At 32.9% G+C, this 25,642-nt stretch overlaps 1 protein-coding gene and 1 pseudogene across 2 annotated transcripts; both read right to left on the reverse strand.

Moving 5' to 3' along the window:
• Positions 1-13,655: 13,655 nt before the first annotated feature.
• Positions 13,656-17,172, reverse strand: LOC133284809 (uncharacterized; annotated as a pseudogene).
• A 5,685-nt stretch (positions 17,173-22,857) lies between these two features.
• On the reverse strand, positions 22,858-23,607 carry LOC133284802 (disease resistance response protein 206-like). Of its 2 annotated transcripts, XM_061481906.1 has the most exons (2): positions 23,333-23,607; positions 22,858-23,170 (listed from the first exon to the last, which is right to left on the reverse strand). In XM_061481906.1, exons 1-2 carry the CDS (start codon positions 23,529-23,531, stop codon positions 22,983-22,985), a joined length of 387 nt encoding a protein of 128 aa, XP_061337890.1. In that variant the 5' UTR covers positions 23,532-23,607; the 3' UTR covers positions 22,858-22,982. The 2 variants fall into 2 exon arrangements, with proteins under 2 accessions (XP_061337890.1, XP_061337889.1); XM_061481905.1 differs by having other exon boundaries at positions 22,858-23,607.
• Positions 23,608-25,642: the final 2,035 nt, after the last annotated feature.

Consider the following 25,642-nt stretch of genomic DNA (forward strand, 5'->3'; position numbering starts at 1 on the left):
AATTAATATTTGTATTGAAATATATTGATAGAATAATGTAATGTTAAATGAATTAATTGTCAATGATGTTAATTTAATTGAAATTAATATAACAATTGAAGTTATTAGTTAAATGCTATTTAATTAAGTGCAATTAAATTTTATTTAGTGTAAATTAATATAATATCAATAGTAATTTGGGTACATCTTTTTCATCTGTAGTAGTATTCTATTATGGCCCATTCGTCTTCATCAGAGTCCTCGCGCTCTGGATCCGATGGTGATCTTGAGCCATCCGATCCTTGTACGCATGTACTTCCTGGTCCATATAGGTGGGAGGTACTCCATAAGAGGACACAGCGCAGTCACGTTTCACAAGTTGTGTGGAACGAGGATACGGTTAGGGGGTTAAAGACGAGGCGAGGGAAACTTCAGGGGGGACCCCATCACATTTTTGCAATAACTATGACCAGATTCAAGTTGCCTACAAGCCGATTGACCTCTTTGCACGCAATATTGAACCAATCTATTGTATGTAAATTTTACCAGACCAGTAATGGGCATGTTTCTTGCTCCCTTTAACACTCTGTTTATGGATTCTGCCAAGTTTGTTGTCATATGCCCAAATCTTCGTCCATCAAAATCATGTGCACGCGACCACTTTTCCTTAGGGATGGCATCAATCCATTCCGCTACCTGCCTGCTTGTGTCTCGAAATCGTGCTAGCGACCTCTCAAAATCCACCATGCAAGGAGTATATCCTGCGAACAATTTAAAAAACACACAATTGACGCTTAACGAAAAACTACAATTATTTAATTCACCAATCATAGTGTGCAACATACCTATATTCATCAGGCTAGCCTTCAATTTGTCATTTCTAAATCGTTGATTAAAATTGCTTGCAACATGTCGCAGACAAAACACATGAAATGCATGGGGTGGCTGCCATAGGGGATTATTTTCAACAGCCGATAATATGCTAATATGCCGGTCTGAAATTAGACATATATTATCCGCTTGAGTGACGTGCTGACGAAGATTGGCAAGGAAGTATGACCAAGCCTCCAATGTCTCACCCTCAACAACGGCAAATGCAAGTGGCACACATTCATTATTACCATCTTGAGCTGTGGCAATCAATAACTTTCCCTTATATTTTCCGTATAGATGAGTGCCATCAATTTGTATCATTGGTTTGCAAAATTTAAATGCCTCGCAACATTGTCTGAAAGTCTAGAAACAACGAACAAATACACGTTTTCCGGTAACCAACTGCCCCCCAACAAAACAATCCTTTGTTTGAATATTGTAAAAGGAACCTGGTGAAAAACGAAGCATATATTCACACCAGTTGGGTAAAAATGCATAGGACTCCTCCCAATCACCATATAACATTGCCATTGCTTTTTGCTTCGCATACCATGCCTTTCGATATGAAACTTTGAATCCATATGAATGCGTTATCCTCTCCTGAACGAGCGAAATGGCCACTGAAGGTTCCTTTTTTATCATCTCTGAATCACAAAAGCTGGATATAAACATTAACATAACAACAGGTATATCAACTGCAATTTTAATCAGCTTTTTAATTTGAAATTACGTACCTACTACAAGTGCTGCAATAACGTCAGAATCAAGTTATCGATGATCTTGAGAAATATGGTCATTCAAGCAATTGTGCTTCCCACCCCATTTCGTTACCTTCCAATTTTCACCATACGTTGGTTTAATTACCCTGACCCTCCACGGGCAACCTTGGACGTGTGCACAACATTTCATGCTTAATTTTGTGGGAGTGCTCTCAACCACAATTGCTTCTTGATGCTCCTTCATGAGGTAGCGCTTGATTGCCATCTGAGCCTCTTTTTTGGATGTAAATTATTGGTTAACAAACAACTTTTCTCCCAATTGCCAAGGACCCTGGATTGAACCCGAACTCTGCGTCCATGATTGTGCCTCACTCGGATAATCCCAATCAATATATGTGTAATGTGGAATTTCTGACCAAAAAGGATCAACAGGTGCATCGCCTACATGTACTACGTAATAATAATAATAGAATTGAATTATTTTCTTAATCAAAAATTGCAACAACCAAACTGTCAGTATATTAATTGATAGCATACCTTCAGGATGTTCTGGTACTTGACTCGATGTTGTGCCATGATGTACAACGATACGAGACTCCCCCAAATCATGCAATGGTTGAAGTTCAGTACCAGACCTGCCACATTCTTCGTCATTGTCCGATGCACTCGCATCCTCTAAAAGAAGACGATCCTCTATTGCAATATTTTCCTCATCATCTTCGTCATACTCCTCATCCATAAACCAAGTAGGGTCATGTTCATCTTCCTCAGACATGTTAACAGCAGGAACAGCAGGAACATCAGGAGCAGCAGATGATGATGCATTAATAGGAGAAGTAGACCTAACTGACCTCATTGGTATGACAACTTCCTCCGTGGTTGTAGTATCCACATACAACTCTAAGAAATCCTTTCTACACTGGTTCAAGTACTCTTCCATTACCATATCGATGTCTTCGTCACCGACCACTTGCAAGCTAATGTATTGTTCACGTTGCCATAACCTTGTCGTGACAAGAGTGATCAATTGGTTGTCTTGAAGACATAATTTTTGACGTATTTTCTGATGCAGCTCAGCAACCGTTGAGTTTCGTTTAATACGTGATGGCATTCTCTCCCTTACAAAAATAACACCACGAGGACCTTCTTCTTTCCTACCGTTAAAATATAGAACTACACGAATAGTATCAGAATTCACACTCATTTTTAAAATCAAAATTTTAAAAGATAAAACAAAATATGAGTAAACAAGTGCAAACTATAAGAGAGTTTAGCATAACAATGACAGAATTGTGAAGAGTGTGTAGGGGGTGGGTGTTTAAATAGCAGTTAGTTTAGTCACTCACGCCCATATTTGGGCGTGTCTACCCACTGAACACGCCTTATCTTAGGCGTGACCACACATGCCCTACGTTGGGCGTGTTTCCTTCACAAGCTCACGCCCCACATGAGCGTGTCTCTCTCCATCAGAACACGCCCCATGTGGGCGTGTTTGGGTGCTATAAATTCGTAATTTTTGGCAAAACGACAACTTATTCGTAATTTTTTATTAAAAAAGTAATAAATTAATTTTTTTTGCCCGCATTTGTGATCAATAGTTAATAGGAGCATCAATTACTTCTCATTGAAAACAATTTTAAATTTGATTTTGTAGTTAATAATAGGGTTTTATTAGTCGCATTTAACATAAGATAGTTATTTTATGTTGTAGAGAGAAAATAAGTGGGTCCCACCATTACAAGAAAAATAGGATACGAAAATCGAAGTGAAAAAACATGAAAAAAGATATATTATGTAAAAGGAGAGTAATATTTTACTTAATAACATCATTAACCTATGGAAATACAAACAACCTAAATTAAATACATCATATTAAATTTTCTCAAACGTCGTATCTCATTAATCACTTTTTAATTCTATTTTGACAAGAGAGGTCCAAGAGTTCTATGTAAAAAAATACACATTGATTAAACAAATGGGTTAATATTTGATTTAAATTCTGAAAAAACAAAAATGATACCTCTTAAGTCTTGAAACATCTTTCTACCTAAAAAATATGTCTTGGGGATATCCATCTGCTACTAACTTCATAAGTTTGGTATACAAGTTAGGATAACGCCACTCTCAAGTTAGGATTACGCTACTCTCAAGATCCTAACTAATACCATTGAATCCAACATTTACGGCTTTTAAAGGTACATTCAACCATTAAAGGGAAATTGCTTTCTTGGAAGGTGGCTAGATGTAAATAAAGAATTAAACATATTCTATGCTTCGACCACTGCTCCTCATGGACTTGGTACTTCCTTTCTTTTGTCTTTATTATACTAATTGGCTTGTAATTTATAGAAAAAAAAAGTATGATCTGTTCATTGTGATTGGGCTTCAATTCATACATTACCAAAATGTCTTTTTCAACTGGCTAGCTGCATGGACTTTCGAAAGCCCAATGATGACGCTCTCATTTGGCATGAGATTCTAGCAATTGCCCAAAACAAAGAAATCCAGATGCTTGCTTCTTTATACTGTTAGGTGGTGTTTGGCAAGCCTCTTTTTTCAATTTTCCTTCGCATGTGGCACGTGGATTCCAAAAAAGACATGTTTGGTTAGATGGATTCAGATAAAAAACTAGTGATCCAAAATGCATGGGTTTTGAGAAATTGTTAGGAAAAAGACGCTTTGTCCATTGTTTGGAAAGCTCTTTCGTATGTGATTTTTTGAAAAACCATGGCTAAAGCAAATTTTGTGTAACCAATATACCCTTGTGTAGAAGCAAATTTGACAGCTGTGCTCTTTTTTTAAATTTTAAAATCAGGGTTATTTTAGTAATTTAACATTGTTTTCCCATCTATATCTCACCTCCAACCAAACATACATACCCTAAAATTTACCTAATTTTCCCAGTAAAGTTTTTTCCCACCAAACAGCTTTTTTTTACATTTTTCTATCTATCTCACTTTATCTATCTTTCCAATCATTTCTCTGTCTATTACATTTTCCTACTATTCCAAAAAAATTTCCTCAACCAAACGCCCCCTTAGAGTGTTAGTTACACTCTTCCTACTATTCATGCTTGGTTCAAGTTTAATTTTCGTTTCGCTTTCTTCAATTTTGATAACATTTTTGGGGAAAATATTTATGCTTTTTTTGAAAAAATAAATTTTTCTATCACAATCACATAAAAACTGTGTTATTAAACTTGACAGAGGCATATACCTAGTCAGGGTATTGGGTCTAGGGGTGTTCATCAACCGATCCAAACCGCAATAACCGAACCGAAAAACCGATAATCGAATAAACCGAAAACCGAAAAAAAACGCAAATTTTAATTGGATTGGATCGGTTTTCGGATTGGTCAATAAAAATCGATCCAATCCAAATCGATCTAATATATTAGTTTCCCTCTACCTACTTGGATTTTCCCCCAATCATAGCCCAAAAATTTCTAAACCAAAGACTCATTAACTCATCAACTCATCAACTAAACCAAAGAAAAGCTTAGTCACATCTCATTAACAAAATTTAATTTGTGTAGAGCTTCATATCTCATTGCCAAAAAAGAAAAAACTACATTATCGTTTAATGATGCTTTTATATTTTAAAAAAATAAAATTACAAAGTCAATATATACAAAAGATGTTATTTGCACAATAATCATTAAATAAATTTTAGGATTTTCAAAAAACCGAAAATCGATCCAATCCAAATCGAAAAAAATTAGATTGGATCGGATCGGATTTGAAAAAAAATTCAAACCGAATGGATGATTACATGATCAAACCGAAGGGATTGGATCAGATGATTTTTGCTTCCAAAACCGATTTAATCCAGACCGCGAACACCCCTAATTGGGTCACTGATTGGACCAGTAGGTCACAGGTCGAATCGCTTGATCCAGATATATATATATATGAACATATAAATTTAATTATATTCTTTATATCTAAAATGCGTTAAATAAGGTTCATTAAATAAGCTCAAAAATTACTTAATCACACTTTTGCAAGTTCATGAAGCACAAATAAATAAAAATGCACATTATTACTGTGTCAATTTAAATTGCAACTCAGAATCTTGTAAGCATACCTCTCAATAATATCAAAAGGCCAAATATTGTGAGCCAATATTTTTCAAATTCATCTACATTGAAGTCATATTCTCTTAATTTATTGTTCCGCAAATTGTTTCAATATTGGAAGCTGACATTTGATGTCATTGTAGAAGAGTAGATTACTAGCAAATAAAATTACAAAAAAAAATTAAAATGAGATCTACATTATTTTAACCAATTTTTTTTTACATAAAAATGCATGACCCAACCGAGTCATCGGATTTGGCCAATTTTGACTGGATCCAGTACATGGCCGATCTGATGCTTGACTCGAACAGGTCCGATGACCTATTCATCGGATTTCGGATCGACCTGCCTGAGTCAAGCCGAGTTTTATAACATTGCATAAAAATAATTGAGCCCTGTTAATCTGTTATGAAGAGAAGAGAGAGAATTAATTTGTGGGACCCATTCACTTTTATGTGTATATGACAGATAAATATTTTCTATAATTAAAATAGAAATGTTAAACCAACATTTTTTTATAGTAAACTTTCAATAACGTTTTTATCATAATTATTCAGTTAATATAATTAAATCACTTCAATAGTATAATGTGAATGTTGTATTGAATTTGTTAATAAGTAAACATTCTTTTACAGGAATTGAATTTGTTAATAAGTAAACATTATTTTACAGGAATAATACAGTTATTAATATTACGACGCAATGATTTTATTATAAAAAATTATGTTAAAAATATAATATAATTATTATTCTGTTCTAAAAACGGAGATATTTAACACAAAGGACTAGTGAGTTTATCTTGGATCTAAGTGCTCTATAAGGTATCTATGAATTAGATACCCTGAGCATAACAGATCACTATGCACAAGTAAGTAAAGAACAACTTTCGTTAAAGGGGTGTTGTGTGTGCGCAGTGACAACATAACAGTAAATAGAGAGAATGCTCTTATCTGTAGGCTTTTACCTCTTATTTATAGAGTTTACCTGTAGGTTTTGGAATTATGGACATTTTGTGCTTCTTCTAGCAGCCAAAGACTAAGTCTGATGCTGTCGTATTTGGATTAATATTATCCTTTGATTATATCAGATTCTTATTTGAAATGTCTTTATTGGCCATATACTAAATGAGCATCATATACAAGTCCATAACAGTTACCCTTTAAACCAGGCAGTCTGAATGTTCAGGCTATCGAGAATATCTGGGTTTGAATTAAAAATAACCCAGATTTCCATTGAGAATTATCCAAATTTACTATATCAAATTAATTTTTATTCCGAAAAATTGAATCTTTAAATTGCCAGGATATAATTCATATGAATCTAAACCAAGTTTTAATCAACCTTGGATTACCTTTGGTTTCAATAAATCTGTATAACATGATAGGATTTAGGAAATAAATTATACTTACAGTTTATTTTTTCTTATAAAAAATAATATAATCATTTTAATATCGTCTGAATAAAAATTAAGACAATTTTTTGTTGGTAAACAAAATTAAAACAATTTTAAGATATTCATTTACCGTTAGTTTTATTTTATTATATTTCAATAATGAAAATAGTTACAGGAGGTGATAAGCATATTTCTTTTTAAGATATTAAACTTTTGTCAACTTAAGATTAACATTAATTAATAAAAACCTTAAACCAACAAGGAAAATCATACACCAACTTGTACAGATTTAATCAGTGTTGTCGTCCCGCTAATTAAAGCTTTAATTTTTTTATGCATGTATTTATTCTAAATTATTAAAATAATATTATACGTGTAAATATAAATTTAAAAATACTAATTCTTACCCTTATAACATTTTCATGTCTTGTTTCTCTTATACCTTTACCTTTTCATTTTTATAATTATATAAACGAGCGCTAATTTCCTTGAGCGCACCTTTAATTCTATAATTTACATCTCGTTTTGATAATGGAAACCACAAAATTATTCAATCCACGGACTATAAAAGTTATAATAGTGTTTAAAAAGAAGAAGTTAAAATTGTGCACCAAATAATGGTAGTTTATTTGATGCTAGGAACTGAGTATATAGAGATGAGAGCATGTATTTTATTCTTTTTAGTATTATTTTTGGAAGTAATTTAAAGTCTTAATCACGGAACACATTCAAAATCAGACTAAATGTGAAACAATGAATCAATTGGAATATCTTAAATAAATAAAAAAGTTAAAACCGTGCTTATTCTACGTCTTTAGTCCTTAATTCTATTTTAAAATATCCTGGAATTTCAAATGCTTTTTTTGATAGCATAAAGTTAGTAACTGCTAATTCGATCGTGTATGCGTATGGATGGATTTTTTTTTAGAGAATATATTTTTTTAAAAATCCTTTTGAAGGATTAAAAAAATTAGATAGCAAATTTTAGAAAAAGAAAAATTAAAATTTTTTTTTTTTTTTAATTTCCTAAAGGTATTTTCCACCGATAGCTAAAGATTAATTCTTTCAAGAAATACAGATCACCAAAATAAGTTTTGTTTCTCTTAATAAAATCTTTTTCATACGCATAATTAGAGTGTTCAAAGAATCCAACCATTTATCAACATTGCCGGACTTTATTGGTAAATAATGCTTTTTTTGTTGTTGTTGTAAATAATGCTTCTTTTTAAAAGTAATGATTACTTACTTCTAGAAAAAATAGAATTTAAAAATAGAATTTTTTTTAAAAATCTAATTTTACCCCAATCATTTTACTCTGCAACCACCGTTATCATCAACAACTTTAACTTTCAGAAATATTAATTTTAAAAATGCAAGTCATAATTTTTTTTTGTAATTTTAACAGCCATCCAATCATGCCCAAAAGCATTAGTTTTTGCTACACATCGTTTTTGACTTTCTGTACTTGTGTATCATTTCCTGATCTTACTTATTTTCCTAAGCTCATTTCATTTTTTTTTTCTCTTTATAAATATATTAGGGTTGGTGAGTTAGGTGCGAGGTAGGTGTTGTAAGGCAAATGGTGAGTCCCTTTTATTTATATTTTACTATTTTAGGGTTTGTGAGGCCCTTTCCACCGTTGCGAATTCCACAATTGTACAGGCACCACATAAAATTAGGTCCTTTTTAAAATCCGTCTTTTTTGATTAGGCTTAACCTCCCACCAATCATGTTGAGTTGTTAACGAATCTAACACGGCATCAGTACATCACAGAAAATTGTGTGTCGGTGGCTATTGACTAGTTGTACTTACTACTCCAGCAATCACTGTTCCTGAGCACGTGGTCTGCTTGGATTTTATATTGTTATTAAATATTTAATAAGGATTCGCTTTTTCTTTCCTTACTCCATATAAGTTATCTGCAATAAATTTAATATGATGTCATTTTAGGACGAAAATTATAGTATTTTTATAATTTTAATTTATTTTAGGATTATAGTAGTCTTTATATTTATAATTTTTTAACATTTCAATATCAAAACGACGTCGTTTTGAGAAAAAATACAGATAACTTATCTACAGTAACTACATAAATTTTTTTCCATTTAATAATGAATAAAACGAGATGAAATAATATAAAACTATTATATTATTGTTTGAATATTTTAAGATAAAATGAAAAAAATACTGAGGAAATTAATATATGGAAATATGAAGACTAAAGACAAATAAATGTAGGAAAAATATTTGTGTTGAAAAAGTTTTTCTGCCATAATCATATAATAATAAAGATTAAAGGATTTCTCCGGTCAATGGAGATAAGTTATCTCCGATGAACTCAAAATGACGTTGTTTTTGGATGAAAATCACAGTGTTTTTGTAATTATAATCCATTGTAGGAGTATATTAGTCATTATCATTATAATTTTTTAATCTTATAACCAAAAAACAATATTGTTTTGAGCTCACTGGAGATAATTTTATCTCCGGTGACGGGAGAAACACTCTTTCCAATAATAAATGAGTTTCATTGTTAAAAAAATAAATTTATTGACTTTTGACTAAGACAGAATTTTTTTTTTTACAATAAAAATAGAAAGATTAAATTCAAATAAATGAAGGATTTACTATTTTTATCTTTTTTTGGGATTCAATTATTTTTATATGAACGTGGCAAAAAAAAATTTATTATAAAAAAAACAAAAATATTTTTTTCCATAAATAAAAAAAGAAAGAGCGAGAGAAAAGTATCAGCCGAACAAAGATTGGCGATACCACGTAAGAATCAACCAAATCCATATTATAGGAAAGCAGAAAAAGAAAAGCTCTAAAAATAAAAATAAAAAAAGGAAAAGAAATAGAAAAAAAAAACTATTTCTTTTATTTTGGATATACATATCAAACGAAAATAGGTTGATCTTGTTCATGTGTGGCTAATCACACTCATAATAGCTACAGGTTCAACCATATTTGTGGGTTTTTTAACTTAGATTTTTTTGGTATCAAAAGACTCAAAACCATGGAACAGTGATTAAAATGGCACAAATTCAAAAAAGAGTTGACTAAATATCACATGAATAATAAAAAAATTTAAAATGCCATACGTGCAAATTTGTTATAATAGGTAACAAATTTTGTTTACAAATATAATACATTTTTGATAACTACCTAATTTGCTATTAATAATAACGAATTAAATGATCAAAATATCAAAGTACTCTAAAAAAAAGTCAGAATAAGTGGCAATCTGATACGAATTAGGGACCATTATTCAATATGTATATTCATTCCTTGGAAAGCAAGTTTCGGACTTACCAACTTCCTAAAAAGCAAAATCGAACCAATCTTAGCTTTTGTATTGTGCTTGACTGCTTGTAGTGTCTATACTAGCTTTATTATTCAATAGCATCTAAACCAACATGGTCCAGCAATTGCAATTACTTGGCAATAACATAAATGACAGTCATGTTCCAAGCCTAGTCATGACATATTAATTCTCACTATTGTTGTTGTTATGGTTGGTTTATCATTATTATTATTTTATGCTGCACACTCGGACATATTAATATAAGATTTAACACATTTAGATAACTCAACTTTTTTTATAAAAAATAATTTAAATCAATTCTACTATTGAATTGTTGCTATTTGTCATGACGTTATAGCCAGATTTTAACAAAATCAAACAAATATAAATACGTGATCAAATAATTGATGTTTTCTTCTGTTTGAAATGTAAATTATACATAATTTTTAAGGGAAAGGTTATAATTATAATTTATTTTCGTTTACAATCTCTTATAACCATATCTTAACCGTTGATTTCCGTCAATCAACGGTTAAGATTTTCACAAATGAAATTAATTAATTAATTATTAATTCACAATAAATGATAACTGTTGATTGACAGAAATCAACGGTTAAGATATGATTGTAAAAAGTTGTAAACGAAAATAGGTTGTAAGTATAACCTTCCTAGTAGGAACTTTTTGTGTGTGGTAATTTTATAGTAGAAACTTTTAATTCAGTGTATAGTATATTGTGTGAAATGTTTATTTGAAAAATCTATTTGGTATTTAAGATAATTTTAACTTCCTATTATCAAAATACTTGATTATATGATCAAACCGAAAAAAAATTGGATTGGATCGGATCGGATTTGAAAAAAAATCCGAACTGAATGGATGATTATATGATCAAACCGAAAGGATTGAATCAGATAATAATTAGTTAATAAGTGTGACTCAATAAATATTATTAATTCCTGATAAATTATAATCGTTAGATTGACAGAAATCAATAATAATTAAATTAATTATAAAAGTGATAAACTTTTTTTGTGATAAATGAATTTGTTTCCTTATTTTGTTGAATTAAAGAAACTGGATGGTCGAGTGTGAAATATGAAAAGGGGAGGTGTTCAATTTAAAAGTTAGAGAATTGATTGCGCATGTAGATGAGTCAACAACTTGTGCAGAAGGAGAAGCTATTATTTTAAAGAGTGTCTGCAAGTAGGAGTGTTCATCAACCGATCCAAATCGATTCAAACCGCGGTAATCAAACCGAAAAATCGAAAACCGGAAAATCAAAAACCGAAAAAAAACCGCAAATTTTAATTGGATTGGATCGGTTTTTGGATGGGTTGACGAAAACCGATCCAATCCCCGATCCAATATATTAATTACCCTCTACCTACTTGGGTTTTCCCCTAATAATAGCCCAAAAATTTCTAAACTCAAGAAAAAATCTAGTCATATCTCATCAATAAAATTTTATCTTTGTAAACCTTCATATCTCATTGCCCAAAAAAAGTTTTATATTATATTTTACTAATGCTTTTGTATTTCAAAATAAAATAAAATCACAAAGCCAATATATACAAAGATGTAATTTGCACAATAATCAAGAAATAAATTTTGGGATTTTCAAAAAACTGAAAATCGATCAAATCCAAACCGAAAAAAAATTGGATTTGATCGGATCGGATTTGAAAAAAAATCCGAACTGAATGGATGATTATATGATCAAACCGAAAGGATTGGATCAGATAATTTCTACTTCCAAAACTGATCCAATCCAGACCGCAAACACCCCTATCTGCAAGGCTATTTTTTAAGAGTTCAGGCTTTGCACCAAAGGCCAATGCAGAACCGAAACAATAACTGTGTTATGATGTATTCACATTTCAAAAAAATATGATGTTTCTTGTTCGACACTCTCTAACCAGTGGCGGAGTCACTTAGTGACAAGGTGAGGCCTTGACTTGGGCAAAAATTCAAAAATTAGCCACAGTTTTTACTTGGCTAAGTTTCTAACATTTATCTTTAGACCCTATCTAAATTTTTGTTGGTCCTAACTCAATGAACGGGTTGGCTCTGCCACTGTTCCTGACACTCCAACACACCTTGCAGATACTCAAAAAAAGGATTAAAATGTTATGTTGCGTTATGTTTTTAGTTTCACCTATTAGATTCTTTAGATTACGATTACTATTTTATTTGAGTTTAATATAAATATTTGAGATATCTTATGTTTCTTTGTAAAATTAATAGGTATTATGAGTTTACTTTGTTTTTTGTTAAATTATTGAATATTAAATATAATATACATCACATAAATTAAAAATATTATTTAATATCAAAACGTTTCTTAACGTGCCAAAATTTAATATTTAGAATTAATACGTCGAAGTATGTGTCGATGCAACATATCATGTGGTTCCCAACATTGCCAAAAAAAAAGCTATTATTTTTTATTTTAAAGAAATAAGAAATGAGAGAGAGGGGTGAAGAAAAAGTCAGGAAAACCTGCCACAATTATTGGGGAGATTGACGAAATTGATAGCCTTACATGACGTAGAGGCGAAGAACTAGGTGTGATATGTCTCTCTTAAGTTGTTACGCCATGTAGTGAATTTCTCAATGGCTGGCACGAGTAGATTGACATTTTAATAATTCATTTGCACATTTGCAAACTAAGTTTGTTATCTGTTATAACGAATTTGCACGCATATCACTTTGAGAAATTTTATGGTTCAGGTGAAATTTTGAATTTTTTTTTTTTTTTTTTTAAAATTTGTGGCATTTGGGTCTCTGAGCAAAACCATCTCAAGCTGGTCTTTTATATGAAATTTGCCAATATAACTTTAGTTGAATCTTTTTCTAAGGATGGATACATCATACATGTGCACCCAACGGTCAAATTGGGGACTAAATTGATGATAAAGATTTTGGGAGAACTAAAGTAAAGACATTTATGAGTATATTCGATAGATGAAATTAAGGGTCTTTTTTTCTAATTTTTGAAGAGGCGATTGGTTTCAAATATTGTGTGGGGAAGGTTAGCAGTTGATTGTTTCACAGTGACCCGATCATGGAGAAGGGATACTCCTAGCTTCTATCATTTACAGTGACTGACATGAACAGTACAGTGACTAAATTAATGATATTAGGAGCTAAACTAGACAGACGGTCCTATAAAATATGAGATCCATTGAAAGGTAATGATTCATTTCATTTAAGATTTAAAGCTTCATTTTCCAAGCGGCCTCTTATGTTTTGCTTATGATCAGGTAGCAGCTATGCGGTGTATCGACGGGTATATCTTGGGCCTATGAACCAGCATAACATAGGAACTCCAGTTACAAGTTTCTATTCATATTTAGGCTGCTTTAGATTGATTGTCATGGATACTTTTGAGCTCGTTAGGTGAGATAGAGAAAACATGTGTAACATCTCCTTTTTTTGGATTCCCTGAAATAATTGATAGTGTTTGTTCGTCCTGATCGATTACAGCTGTGCAGAACGTGTAAAGTAATGGATATGGACCTGAGAATAGGAAAAATAAAAATAAAAGTTATAATCAAAAGAAGATTGACTAGATGAGATTCATATGTCTCCAAATTACCTGTCACGTAGATGGGGTATTTTTCATCATCCACATCTCCTAGAAGTGACATGAAATCCCCTTTTGATAATTTTTTCAGGACAGCTGCCCTTTTCTGCCTGCTGATTGAATTTTCATCTTGTTCCTTCAATTAAATCCAAGGATGCTTTAGTCATTGAAACAAGACATTTCCATTTCCATGCGGCATGACATGATTAGGTGTTTTTTACGATTGAGTTATTTGTTGATTGTATATACTTTTGTGAGTGTGTGTGTGTGTGTGATTTGGTAAATTTGGTATATGGAAATGCAGTGGTCTAAATCAAATAGCTGCAAAACAGGCTTGTTTATATCACTTGCCTGATTAACATGTAGGTGGAGGTACATGTTTGCATGGAAGAAAGGTGTTTTCCCCACCTCGTAAACTGAAAACCGCTTCCTAGATGCAGTTTCAACATTAACAATCCTGCGCGTCCTTGTTTCAATTAGGTTATAAGAATGCCCCACAGAAACATCTGATGAAAGGATCCTCTGATGAAAAATAAGAGCATAATATGAAAGCATTAAATTCATCATCAAGAGTTCATGAATATGAGGAGGAAAAGGCTGCAAAATCTAACATTCATTGCATCATCTATGCTTGTAGCTTCAAGAATGTCTCGAGAAATGAAGTTGCGCCCAATACCACCAGCCACAATCTCATCTTCAACCAGGGGTACAGAATCCAGAGTGAATGCCTGAGGATCATAAAGTGAGTTTTGTCCTCACATAACATTTTTGCATTCGACCAAAAGGGCTTGGCTTGAACATCAGGCGCAAAAGTACAACTCATGGCTGTTAGATAAACAGAATGTTTGAGAATATTCATTTTAAATAAATGGTAAATACTTAACTTCACTTTTAACTTGTAAGTGACTTTTTTAAAGTGAGAGAATTACTTTGAGAGAAAATAAAATAAAATAAAGAATCTTAATGATTGATTAAAAAATTAAAAATAAATAAATTTTAACAAATTTATGATTACGGATATAAATAGATTGGGTTGGGCGGAGCTGAAATTTGATTTAAATAGGTCAAGTATGTGTAAAATACATTAGGTCTGACCTATTCTGTTAACCTTGTGTAAGTCCAAAATATAAGCTTATGGTCTGGCCTATATTTAAAAAAAACAAAACTCTTGGCCTAGACCTATTTAAATCTATTGGGCATTCAATAATTAAAAAAATAACTACAATAATATTACTTTATTATTCAAATTATTAAAATAATAATTATATTTATTTTATTTAAAATAAATAATATAATAGGTCGTACGTAGATTTATAGACCATATAAAATAAAGCCTATGGACTTTTTAAATAGCCTTCTTTAAAAGCATGAGTTTGTTTTATGGGATTAAAGTTTCTGTTGTTACTTTTGATAAGAGTGTCTGCAGTTCAATCAAACGACATCGTTTTCGTCCTTTTTTAAAATCAAATTGCTTACGGTGCAACCCCTCCGTCGTTCGCCTGCCTTCTCTGTTCTTTTTGTTTCTTCTTTCATAAATGATGGTCATGTTCGTCTCTCTCGTATGTGAATTTATTCATATTTGAATTCCAGTTCTTGAGGATGGAGGTGGCAAAAACCCAACAGAATTATTATGAAAACTTGAGGATGAGGATTACCCAAATGGATGGTGTTCTGAAATGTGAGATTTGGATGTTTAGTAGGGCTAGAAATTTCTTTCGTGAATGTTTTTGCAGTTATTTGGATGGTGTTCTGAAACTTGAAGACCAGCTTTTGGGCTTTGCTTTGGTCTCAATTTCACAAGTTGTTGGCAAAGGAAAGAACTGGAATTCAAGTATGGATAAATTCACGAGACGAAGATGACCATCGTTTATGAAAGAAGAATAAAAAAGAACAGAGAAGGCAGGCGAACGAGATGAATATGGAAGAGTTGCACAGTAAGTTAGTCAGTAAGCAATTTGATTTTTTAAAAAGGACGAAAACGAGGTCGTTTGATTGAACTGCAGACACTCTTATCAAAAGTAACTACAGAAATTGAATCTGATTTGTTATAGGCTGAGTTGTACGTGCCAACCTGTCTGATCCATTTTCACGTCAATTTATAGTAACATGTATTTTTTCATCAATAATCAAATTCTTTTACTTTTTCATTCACGGGGTGTTTGGTAGGAGGAAAAATAAAATTGTAGAGGAGAGTGGGGAGAGGAAAATAGTTTAGCCATGTTTGTTAGGAGTAAAATAAAAAAATGGGAAGCAAAATTTTTGCTGGAAACATGTTTTACACATGATCTTGTTATAAAATATTACCATCCAATGTGTGGTAAAAAAATTTGCCTATAGCTAACACACATTTTCTTATGTTACCTAGCAATAAATTTAGACATGCCAAACACTTTTTCTTATCTTACCCAGCAATAAATTTTTTTTACCATGTTCCCAACAAATTTTTTTTCCCGGATGAAAAAAAATATCTCATCTCCAAACGCCCCCTCAAAGTAAACCCATTATGAGATCAACTCACATAGAGTTTCTTACCAGTCCATGGCTATTGAACCCAAAGGCAGGGCTTGGAAGCTCCCCGGCATAAGTAAAACCTACGAAGAACCGTCCATCCGGAAAGATTCCTTTGATTAAATAGCTGCATAAGCCATTTTATGCGAATTTCTGAAGCTAGGATAACAGATGAATTACTAAGCTTACGTGTGGCCAATAAGGTAAACATGTGCATCCTCATTGTGCGCTGCAAATAGATTCACCGACAACAAGAACATCAGAGCAATCATCTGAGATATTCTCGTTGGAACTTTTTGCTTCTTTGGGAACAAATGCAAGAATCTCCTTCTTGAAGTTGGTAAGTAAAATCTGCTCAAGAACAAGAAACTAGATATTAATATTTACACTTGTGTTGCAGCATTTGCTTCTAATATAAGAAATGGCATAGTGAGCATGTTACATCAAGAAGAGGCACACCGCTTCCCGCTGAAGTCCCCGAGAGTTCATCCCAATACCTTGGGAATTCACTTCGATTATTATCAAAAAATTCTTTGAGAAGTGATTCAGATTGAGGGGTATTGGCAAAGGGTAAGAGCTGATTTTGAAGAATGAGGTCTCTAGCCACCCTACTCTTTATCATTTCGGAGAACCTTTGGCCTATTAAGAAACCCATTTCGTAAGGATCTTTGCATGGTCCAACTTCAAAAATCTCAAGCATTTCCTTCTCCACACTACAGCTTCCCATTTCCAGTGGTTGTGGTCGAATTCTGGGCATTTCAACTATACTAATTAATGCATTTTGTAATAAAAAAAAAATTGCTAGTTTTGCGGAGTGCAGGGCTCAGAGTGTCATGTGGATGTAACCAGATAAGTCCCGTGCAAAGGGGATGAGGGAATCACTGATTGGAGCTGGCTGAGAATAGAGAGAGAGAAAAAAAAATGGAGAAGAGATGGTTGCGCGACTTTTACTCTCACTTTTTCATGAAAACCATTTCTTCTCAGATACTGGGGTTGGGGTTGACTAGAAAAGAAAAAGAAAAAGAAAGGGACTGAAATCACCAAAGAAAGAATGCACATATATGAGATGTTCTTTTCACGCCCAAATGTTTTTTTTTTTTTTTCAACTGGCTAGCTGCATGGACTTTCGATCGAAAGCCCAATAATGACGCTCTCATTTGACATGAGATTGTAACAATTGCCCAAAACAAAGAAATCCAGATGCTTGCATTCTTTATACTGTTAATTACACTCTTTCTGCTATTCATGCTTGGTTCAAGTTAATTTTCGTTTCGCTTACTTCAATTTTGATAACGTTTTTTATAGTAAACTTTTAATAACGTTTTTTTTCATATTTATTTAGTTAATATTATTAAATCACTTCAGTAGTATAATGTGAATGTTGTATTGTATTTGTTAAGGGAGAATGATCCGTTTACAATTTTTTTTTCCACAAATTTACAAATTATATTATGTCTGACCGGTAATATTTTACTCAAGAGTGTTTTACGGGTCACGCGTAATAAAGTTTGTAAATAAACAATTTGAAAATATAATCTTTCCCTTTATTAATATGTAAACTTTATTTTTACAGGAATGACACAGTTATTAATATTACCACGCAATAGTTTTATTATTAAAAGATTTATAATAGAAATATAATATAATTATAAACTTATTCATTTGTCTTCGCTTAATTTAATTGAATTTTTTACTTTAATTGGTTATTGACCTGATATTAGAGCCACCTTTATGATCGCATCATTCTCTCCTTAATTTTTTTTAATAAATATTTAATTATAAAATTTCTTAAAATCTGTGTTGTTAAAAATATAATGTAAATATAAAATTATTAATGTACATTCACGTAATCGCTTATTAATTAACATGGACTCGTACGACAGAATGATTTTATTATTATTATTATTGTAGTTATAAGGGTGTGCATAACAATTTTTTCGGAATCAATTTTTTTTAATTTCTGTTCCCGGGAACAGAGATGAATATGAAACTCGTTTGGTAAAATCGATTTACTTTTTTGTTCCCGGGATGAACCAGTTTATTTTTTGTCCTGAGGAACAGAAAAAAGAATCAATTTTTTTTTGCTTTTTTGATTCTGGGCACAGAATGAGAAACACTTATCTCTCTTGATTACTCTTCACCACTACCATCATCACCACCGCCACCACCATCCCGACACGACCACCGCTACCATCATCGTACCACCACAACCTCCACGTCACCACCACTGTCATTGCCACCACCACCACCACCACCACTACCGCCATCGCCGCTGCCGCAACTACCACCACCGCCACCATCACCACCATGTCATCTCCATCACCATCGTCTTAGACACTGTTGTTACCACCACCACCGCTGCCGCCACCACTACCATTAACATGCCATCGCCATCGCCACCACTACACCACCGCCATCGTCATGTCATCATCATCACCATCGTCGCTTTCACCACCGCTACTACCGCTGCCACTGCCACCATTACCACCACTATCGCTGCCACCACTGCCATTATTACGTCATTGCCACCACCACCACCACAACCATCGCCATCATTATCACCGTCATCGTTGTGGCCACTGCTGTCACTGCCACCATCATCGCCATCATCACTACCATCACCGCCACCATCGCCGTAGCTACTACCGTCACCACCACCACACCACCACCACCACCACCATTACCACCGTCGCCGCTGCTGCTACCATGCCATCACCACTATTGCCACCGTCGTCGCCACCATGCCATCACCTCCACCACCATGACACCACCGCTACCGCCACCACCACCACCACAACGCCACTACTACAACCACCGCTGTAACACCCCGTATATATCCGGTAATGTTATCATGCTATCGTATTAAGCTGCGCTTAATTACAAAAATGCGGAATATCTTTTTCTTTTCAATTATGATGTCATTAATCATTACCAACTTGATTACTTAACCATTTTCAAAACATCGCCTGTATGTACATTGCAATAAACAGCTAACTGAAATACCTCATTAATTAAATAACATAAGTATGTCTCTAGTCACGGAACTACCACACGTAGACCAGACCAACTAACAGTTTATACAACTCAACTCAAAAGTACTAACAACATAGTGGCATAGACAACTCTCATGCTCACCCCAAATAAGGAAACAAAGCCCACATAAGTCTCAACTCAATAACAACATAATGATAAAGGCAGAAAACATAAACAGCATCCAATCCAGCCATGCCAGCATATAACATATAACAGCAATAATCATCAACTAAGCTCTGGCTTCCTGCCGCCAGTGGCATCAGTCCCCATACTAACTGAACCTGAAGGATCTCAGTAAGGCAAGGGGTCCTCAAGGATCTTCCACCCCAAACTCACTTACATGTGCAATATAAGTTCAAAAGCAGTTTATCATCATCAGTTCTAAAATAGTGCAATGCAGCAGATAATCATGTCATGTGTGTCAATTCTATTCTACTAGCCAGAGAAATGCATGATTTATATACGCCAAATACCCACACATAGTGCAAGACGCCACTTGCATCCACCCCGGATCACCGTTTTGTATGATGCCACATACTTAGGCTTACCGTCAATAAGGAATAACACATGCATATTAAAAGCCATTACACATAAAGCTCAACAACATTTCAAATATCCAAAGCATGTAACACAGTATGCATATAACCATACCCCCATGGGACACGGTGGAACCACAACATGGCTAAACCGAGGACACGAAAGCTTACCTTGCAAGCTAACACTCCAAGCCAAGAGTCCAACCAATCCTCAAAGTCCAAACACATCATAATCACAATCTGATATGGACCAATAATAAATCAACAAACATGCACTACAAGCATACATCATAAAGACAACGCCTTTCTTACGTTTTACGTCTTAAGGCTTCTCACCAAGCCATAAGTCCTTAATCCATTGATTCTGACTTAGTTCGATTATTACAGAAGTTCAACTTCACCAATCTAGGGTCCACAAACCCCCAATAGCCTACTGTATGAACAGTACAACTACTGTTCTTCGAAATCCCAGAATATCCGGATATTCGCCGAGGCATATCCGGATATCGTATCCGGATATGCATATCCGGATATCCATATTCGGATATCAAAGGCCCCATATCCGAATATCAATATCCGGATACCATATCCGGATATCAATATCGGGATACACATATCCGGATATTTCGCGACAGACAGCAGCTTCTGCATTCGCGAAGATATCCATCCAAGGTACCATTTTTAACACTTTAAAACTTCAAAGCATGCATTTTAAATCTGTTTTAGGTCCACATACCAGTGGGTTACTTGCTTAACCCATTTACATGCAAAGACGCCACCTTTAAACCCTTTAAACTCATGATCAAGGTTAGGCAACTCACCAAAGCTTCAAACTCAGAAATGGGAGGCTCTTGGAGCTCACCAAACAACTCCAAAGATTCTGACTTGGTTCCAAAACGAAAATGACAACACAAGCTTGGACCTTTCAACACAAAGGAAGCTCCTTGAAGCTTCACAAGCCAAGAACAAGATGACTCTCACCCAACTCTCAAACTCAGCACAAGAACCTCACACACAAGCGCTTAGAATCTCAAAAAAGGCTACCTCTCACCCTCACAAAGCCACCCACAAGTGTTTACAAGGAGGAAATGTGAAGGAAAATCAAGAAAGATAGCAACTTGGTCTCAAAATGGAGAAGAGAACCGAAGGACAAGGCACCAGCTGACCAGCCTCCAAGCACTCACGTAGGATAGTGTTATGGCCTAGGGTTTAGTGCCCAAAATAAGTATTTATAGTCACTTAACCCTAAAACACACAGTATTAACATTAATTGCTACGCTTAGCATTTTAATCCTAAACTCAGGATTCTTAACCTACTCAATTTTATAAGAATTAACATATTTTTCTTATATTTTTCGGAGCACCTTTCCAGTATGCGCTTTTCATAGCCAGTACCATTTTCTGGCACCGGTTCTCATTATTTTAACTTGAAACTCGTTTTACATGTCCTACAAGTTATTCTAGTAATTATCATATACGTATTATAATTTTTCGGGATACTTTTTTGGTACGCATTTATACCGACTAGCAGAACCGGTATCTGCACTTTTCGTCAGAAAAGCGACTTTCAGCATTATTACTCACTTACTATAATTATTAGAGCCTCATAATAATTATTAGGGTTAATTATGGAATTATCTCATTAAACTCATAATTAACTGATTAATTTCCTTAATTAACGGTGCGGGTTCTTACAGCCGCCGCCGCCACCACCATCACCACCACACCATGTGAAAAGGAAAGTGATGATCCGAAAGAAATTATGCTTAATAGGAATGATTTTTTATTTTATTATTTGTTATGTTATCAAACACAATTCTCATTCTCGGAATAAAAATAAAGCATGTTATCAAACACATTTTTTTCTCAAAAATTGTTCCAAGGCATAGAAATCGAAAAGAATTGTTTCTTTTCAGAAACAGTGCCAGGGAACAGAATGGTTGCCATGCACACCCTAAATCTCATGCGCCAAAAAGTTGTTGAAACCCTTTTTCTTTTATTATTATTTCACTATTAATTAGTATTATCATCATTGTCATCACCACTTTATTTTACTGTTAGATCGATTATATGGATCTAACAGTTATATTTCTTTTCATATTTATATGGTTATGATTTTTTTATATTTAATGTAAAAGTATTAAATATGGAGAATCATAACCATACAAAGATAAAAATAAATATAAATTTTAAATATAGGGAAAAGAAAAAAGATTTTTAGAAAGTTAAATATAATTGTTGAATCAACATAATCGATCTAACAGTGAAATAAAGTGATAGTGACAGACTACCAAAAAAAAGTGATAGTGACATTATTAATAGCACTAATCGGTAGTAATAATATCCTATTTTTTTTACTAATTAACGTTGACTCGTATGACAGAATGTTTTTTCTTTTATTATTATTGTAGTTATAAATCTCATCCGCAAAAAAGCTGTGGAGACCTCTCTTTTTTAGAGATAGGATATTGTTACTACCAATTAGTATTATTATCAATATTACTATCACTTTATTTTACCATTAGATCAATTATGTTGATCTAATGGTTATAATTATTTTCACTTTTATATGATTATGATTTCTCATATTTAGTGTTTCATATTAAATATAGAAAATCATAACCATATCAAAGTGAAAATAAATATAAAGTATTAAATATAAGGAGAGAAAAAGAAGATTTTTAAAAAGTTAAATACAATCTAACAGTGAAAGAAAGTGATAATGAGTAATAACAATATCTTACCCTTCTTTTTATATGGTGGAGAACATATCTTTGAATTTGCTATATTGAAGACAAACTCGTCTATTGTATCGGAATCTTCATTAATTATTGAAAAGGGAAGGAAGTAGAAGGCGAAGCGTACACATCCAGTCCAGAACACTTGATTAAGTTCAACTTGAAAGGTACACTATTAATCGCTTTATTTAATTTATTGACTAGCAAGTAGGAAGGACTATTAATTTATATCACCAACACTCATAGAACTTAATATCAACACGAAGCCGGAAATAAACATCGCCTTCAAATGCATCAGTCATAATGGTTGCAATTCCTCTGTGCATAAAGAAGTCTCCAGTTCCACCAGTCACTGAGATATCTCTGCTCTTCTGCAAAATGGGGTCAGCTCCAGCGAAGGTTATGGTTCCCTCATGCTCTGTGCTATTAAGAACAAATGTAAATCCAAGCCAAGAAGTAAAAGTATTTTTGGTATCATAAATGTAAAAACCTTGTGCCCTCCCAACGGGTTTGGAGTGAAGGTTATTATCCACTGTGATGGGATCATCGAAAACCGCTATGTTTCCAAAGTGGAACTGACCTGCCAATTTTGTTAAATTAGCACCTTCTGGAGCAGCTACTATTGCAGACGTTGCATTTCCTGCATTCACTCCATTGTAAATAATATCATGAAAATACAGCACCAACTGTTTGCATGGTGTGTATTGCTTCTTCTTGCCCGGGAAGGCTGAACATAAAGCAAGGAACATAAATAAAATAAAGAGAACTTTGGCACCCATTACTTGACTTTTATTCCCTAGCTATATGAGAAAACAAGAGAAAAGGAACTTGAAATTATGAGGACTTCTACTAATACTTTTGGGGAAATAGTTTAGCTTGCTTGTGGTTAAGGTGTCCTTTTATAAGGACTGAAGATTGGAATTTCTTGAAAACAATTGTTTAGGAAGAAATTCATTAAATGAAAAAGAGGAAAGTCTCTTTAGTTTATACGTACAGTACATATACGTCTATAAGGATAGTACGCCTAGCTATCACTCGTGTTACACTTTTAGACTTTTTAACAATGTTATTAAATCCGGTTCGGTTATTGACCCGGTCGAGTTATTGGGTCACCGGTTTAACCAGTGGGTCATTGGTTCAACTGCATGACCGGTAAGTATATGTAAATATATAATTTATATTAAAAAAACTATAAATATAATTAAATACATGTAAAAAATATATACCAATTTTAAATATTTTAATATGAAAATAATAAATTACACATCATTTTTCAACAAAAGATTAATCAAACATATAATATTTATGATACTAGTGTTTCAGGTTTAGTAAACGACATCTCTAACTATAAATCAAATCAAAATTTCTTGCATATTGCATAATCAAGATATATTAGTGTTGTAGGTACACAATCTATGTAAGTTAATAAGCTACAAATCACTCAAATATTTCAAAAGAGAACAAACCATTTGTGTTTGAGAGTAAAAAAAAACATTAATTTATGAAAATCAATTAGTTTTATTTTTTTATAGACCGGGCCGGGTCGCCGGTTGAACCGACCGGGTCACCGATTTTTACGAAAATCGGTCGGGTCGCACCGGGTCACACCGATTCTGTAACATGGCCGGTCTAATATGAAAATCGGACCGATTACATGACCGGTTCATCGGTTTCCCAGTCGTCCCGGCCGGGTCGGTCTGGTTTTAATAACATTGCTTTTTAGTCATGTTAAATAGAAAGTCGCATCAGTATTTTTAATACACACGTATGTAAGAGAGAAGAGAGAGAATAAGGAAGAAAAAAAAAATAAAGTGGGTTCCAGATTCAATTTGTATCTAATCCATAAGATAATAATCTCATGCAACATGAGATTATTATTTCCCATTTTTTGTATAATAAATTGGGGAAAGATATGTTTATAATTTTTTTTATAAATTTTTATAAATTATACTATGTATTTTCCAAAGTACATAGTGTAACTTAGTGTATTTTCGGGAGTATATAGTGTAATTTATAATAGTATGTAAATATAATTCTCCCCTAATAAACTTGCATAGAATTCAATAAGAATGTATAATATGAGAAGGTTATATTTACAAATTTTTTATTTATAAACTCTTATAAATTATACTATGTACTCCGAATAGTACATTGAGTACATAATGTAGTTTATAAGAGTTTGAAAACAAAAATTTTATAAATATAAAATATCCCGTATAATATTATACCTTTTAACAAAGAGCTTCTCTTTTCTCATGTCACATGAAGTAGTATATCTTATACTATAGACACAACAAGTGATGAGATCCACCACTCGTTAACAAGAAAAAAAAGTATGAATTTCGATACCTCACAATATGAGAAAGCAATCTCATGTTGCATGAGAAAATAATTTCCATTTAACAATTACTATGTACTTTTCCTTATAATTTTTTAAAATTATTTTATTATTATTAAATCAAAGATTTAATATTATTTTACTATCATTATATTTATTTTTGAAGTTTTTCTTAATTTTAGGATTTTAAATTTTGGATTAATTTATAATTAGTCTATAAAAAGATATTTATGACCCTTATTGTAGGAGTTGAATTTTGTTATTTTGTTAATATAAATTGAGAACCGGAGAGTTACTCTTATATCTACTCTTGTATCGTATCATAACTTTTTGTTTAGCCACATTTTTTATTTGCTTTTGACATCAATACACATAAATATAAGATAAAAAATACTAATATGTTGTGAGTTTCTTATTTCTTGTCACAACCAATTACTTGATTGACAGAGATCAATTATTATTTGGAGATTACTTCTCTCATGTAGTATGAGAGAAGTTATCTCATGTTAAGAGACAAATAAAGTGGACCCCACTAATTCTTAGAAAAAAGAA

Source organism: Gastrolobium bilobum, unplaced genomic scaffold, assembly GCF_033153095.1.
Source record: "Gastrolobium bilobum isolate Gb01-03AN ecotype WA unplaced genomic scaffold, APGP_CSIRO_Gbil_v1 utg27505, whole genome shotgun sequence".
Taxonomy (NCBI): domain Eukaryota; kingdom Viridiplantae; phylum Streptophyta; class Magnoliopsida; order Fabales; family Fabaceae; genus Gastrolobium; species Gastrolobium bilobum.

Coding starts and splice junctions, on each gene's coding strand:
- LOC133284802 (XM_061481905.1), bottom strand. CDS start 23,531: ATGGGTGCCAAAGTTCTCTTTATTTTATTTATGTTCCTTGCTTTATGT.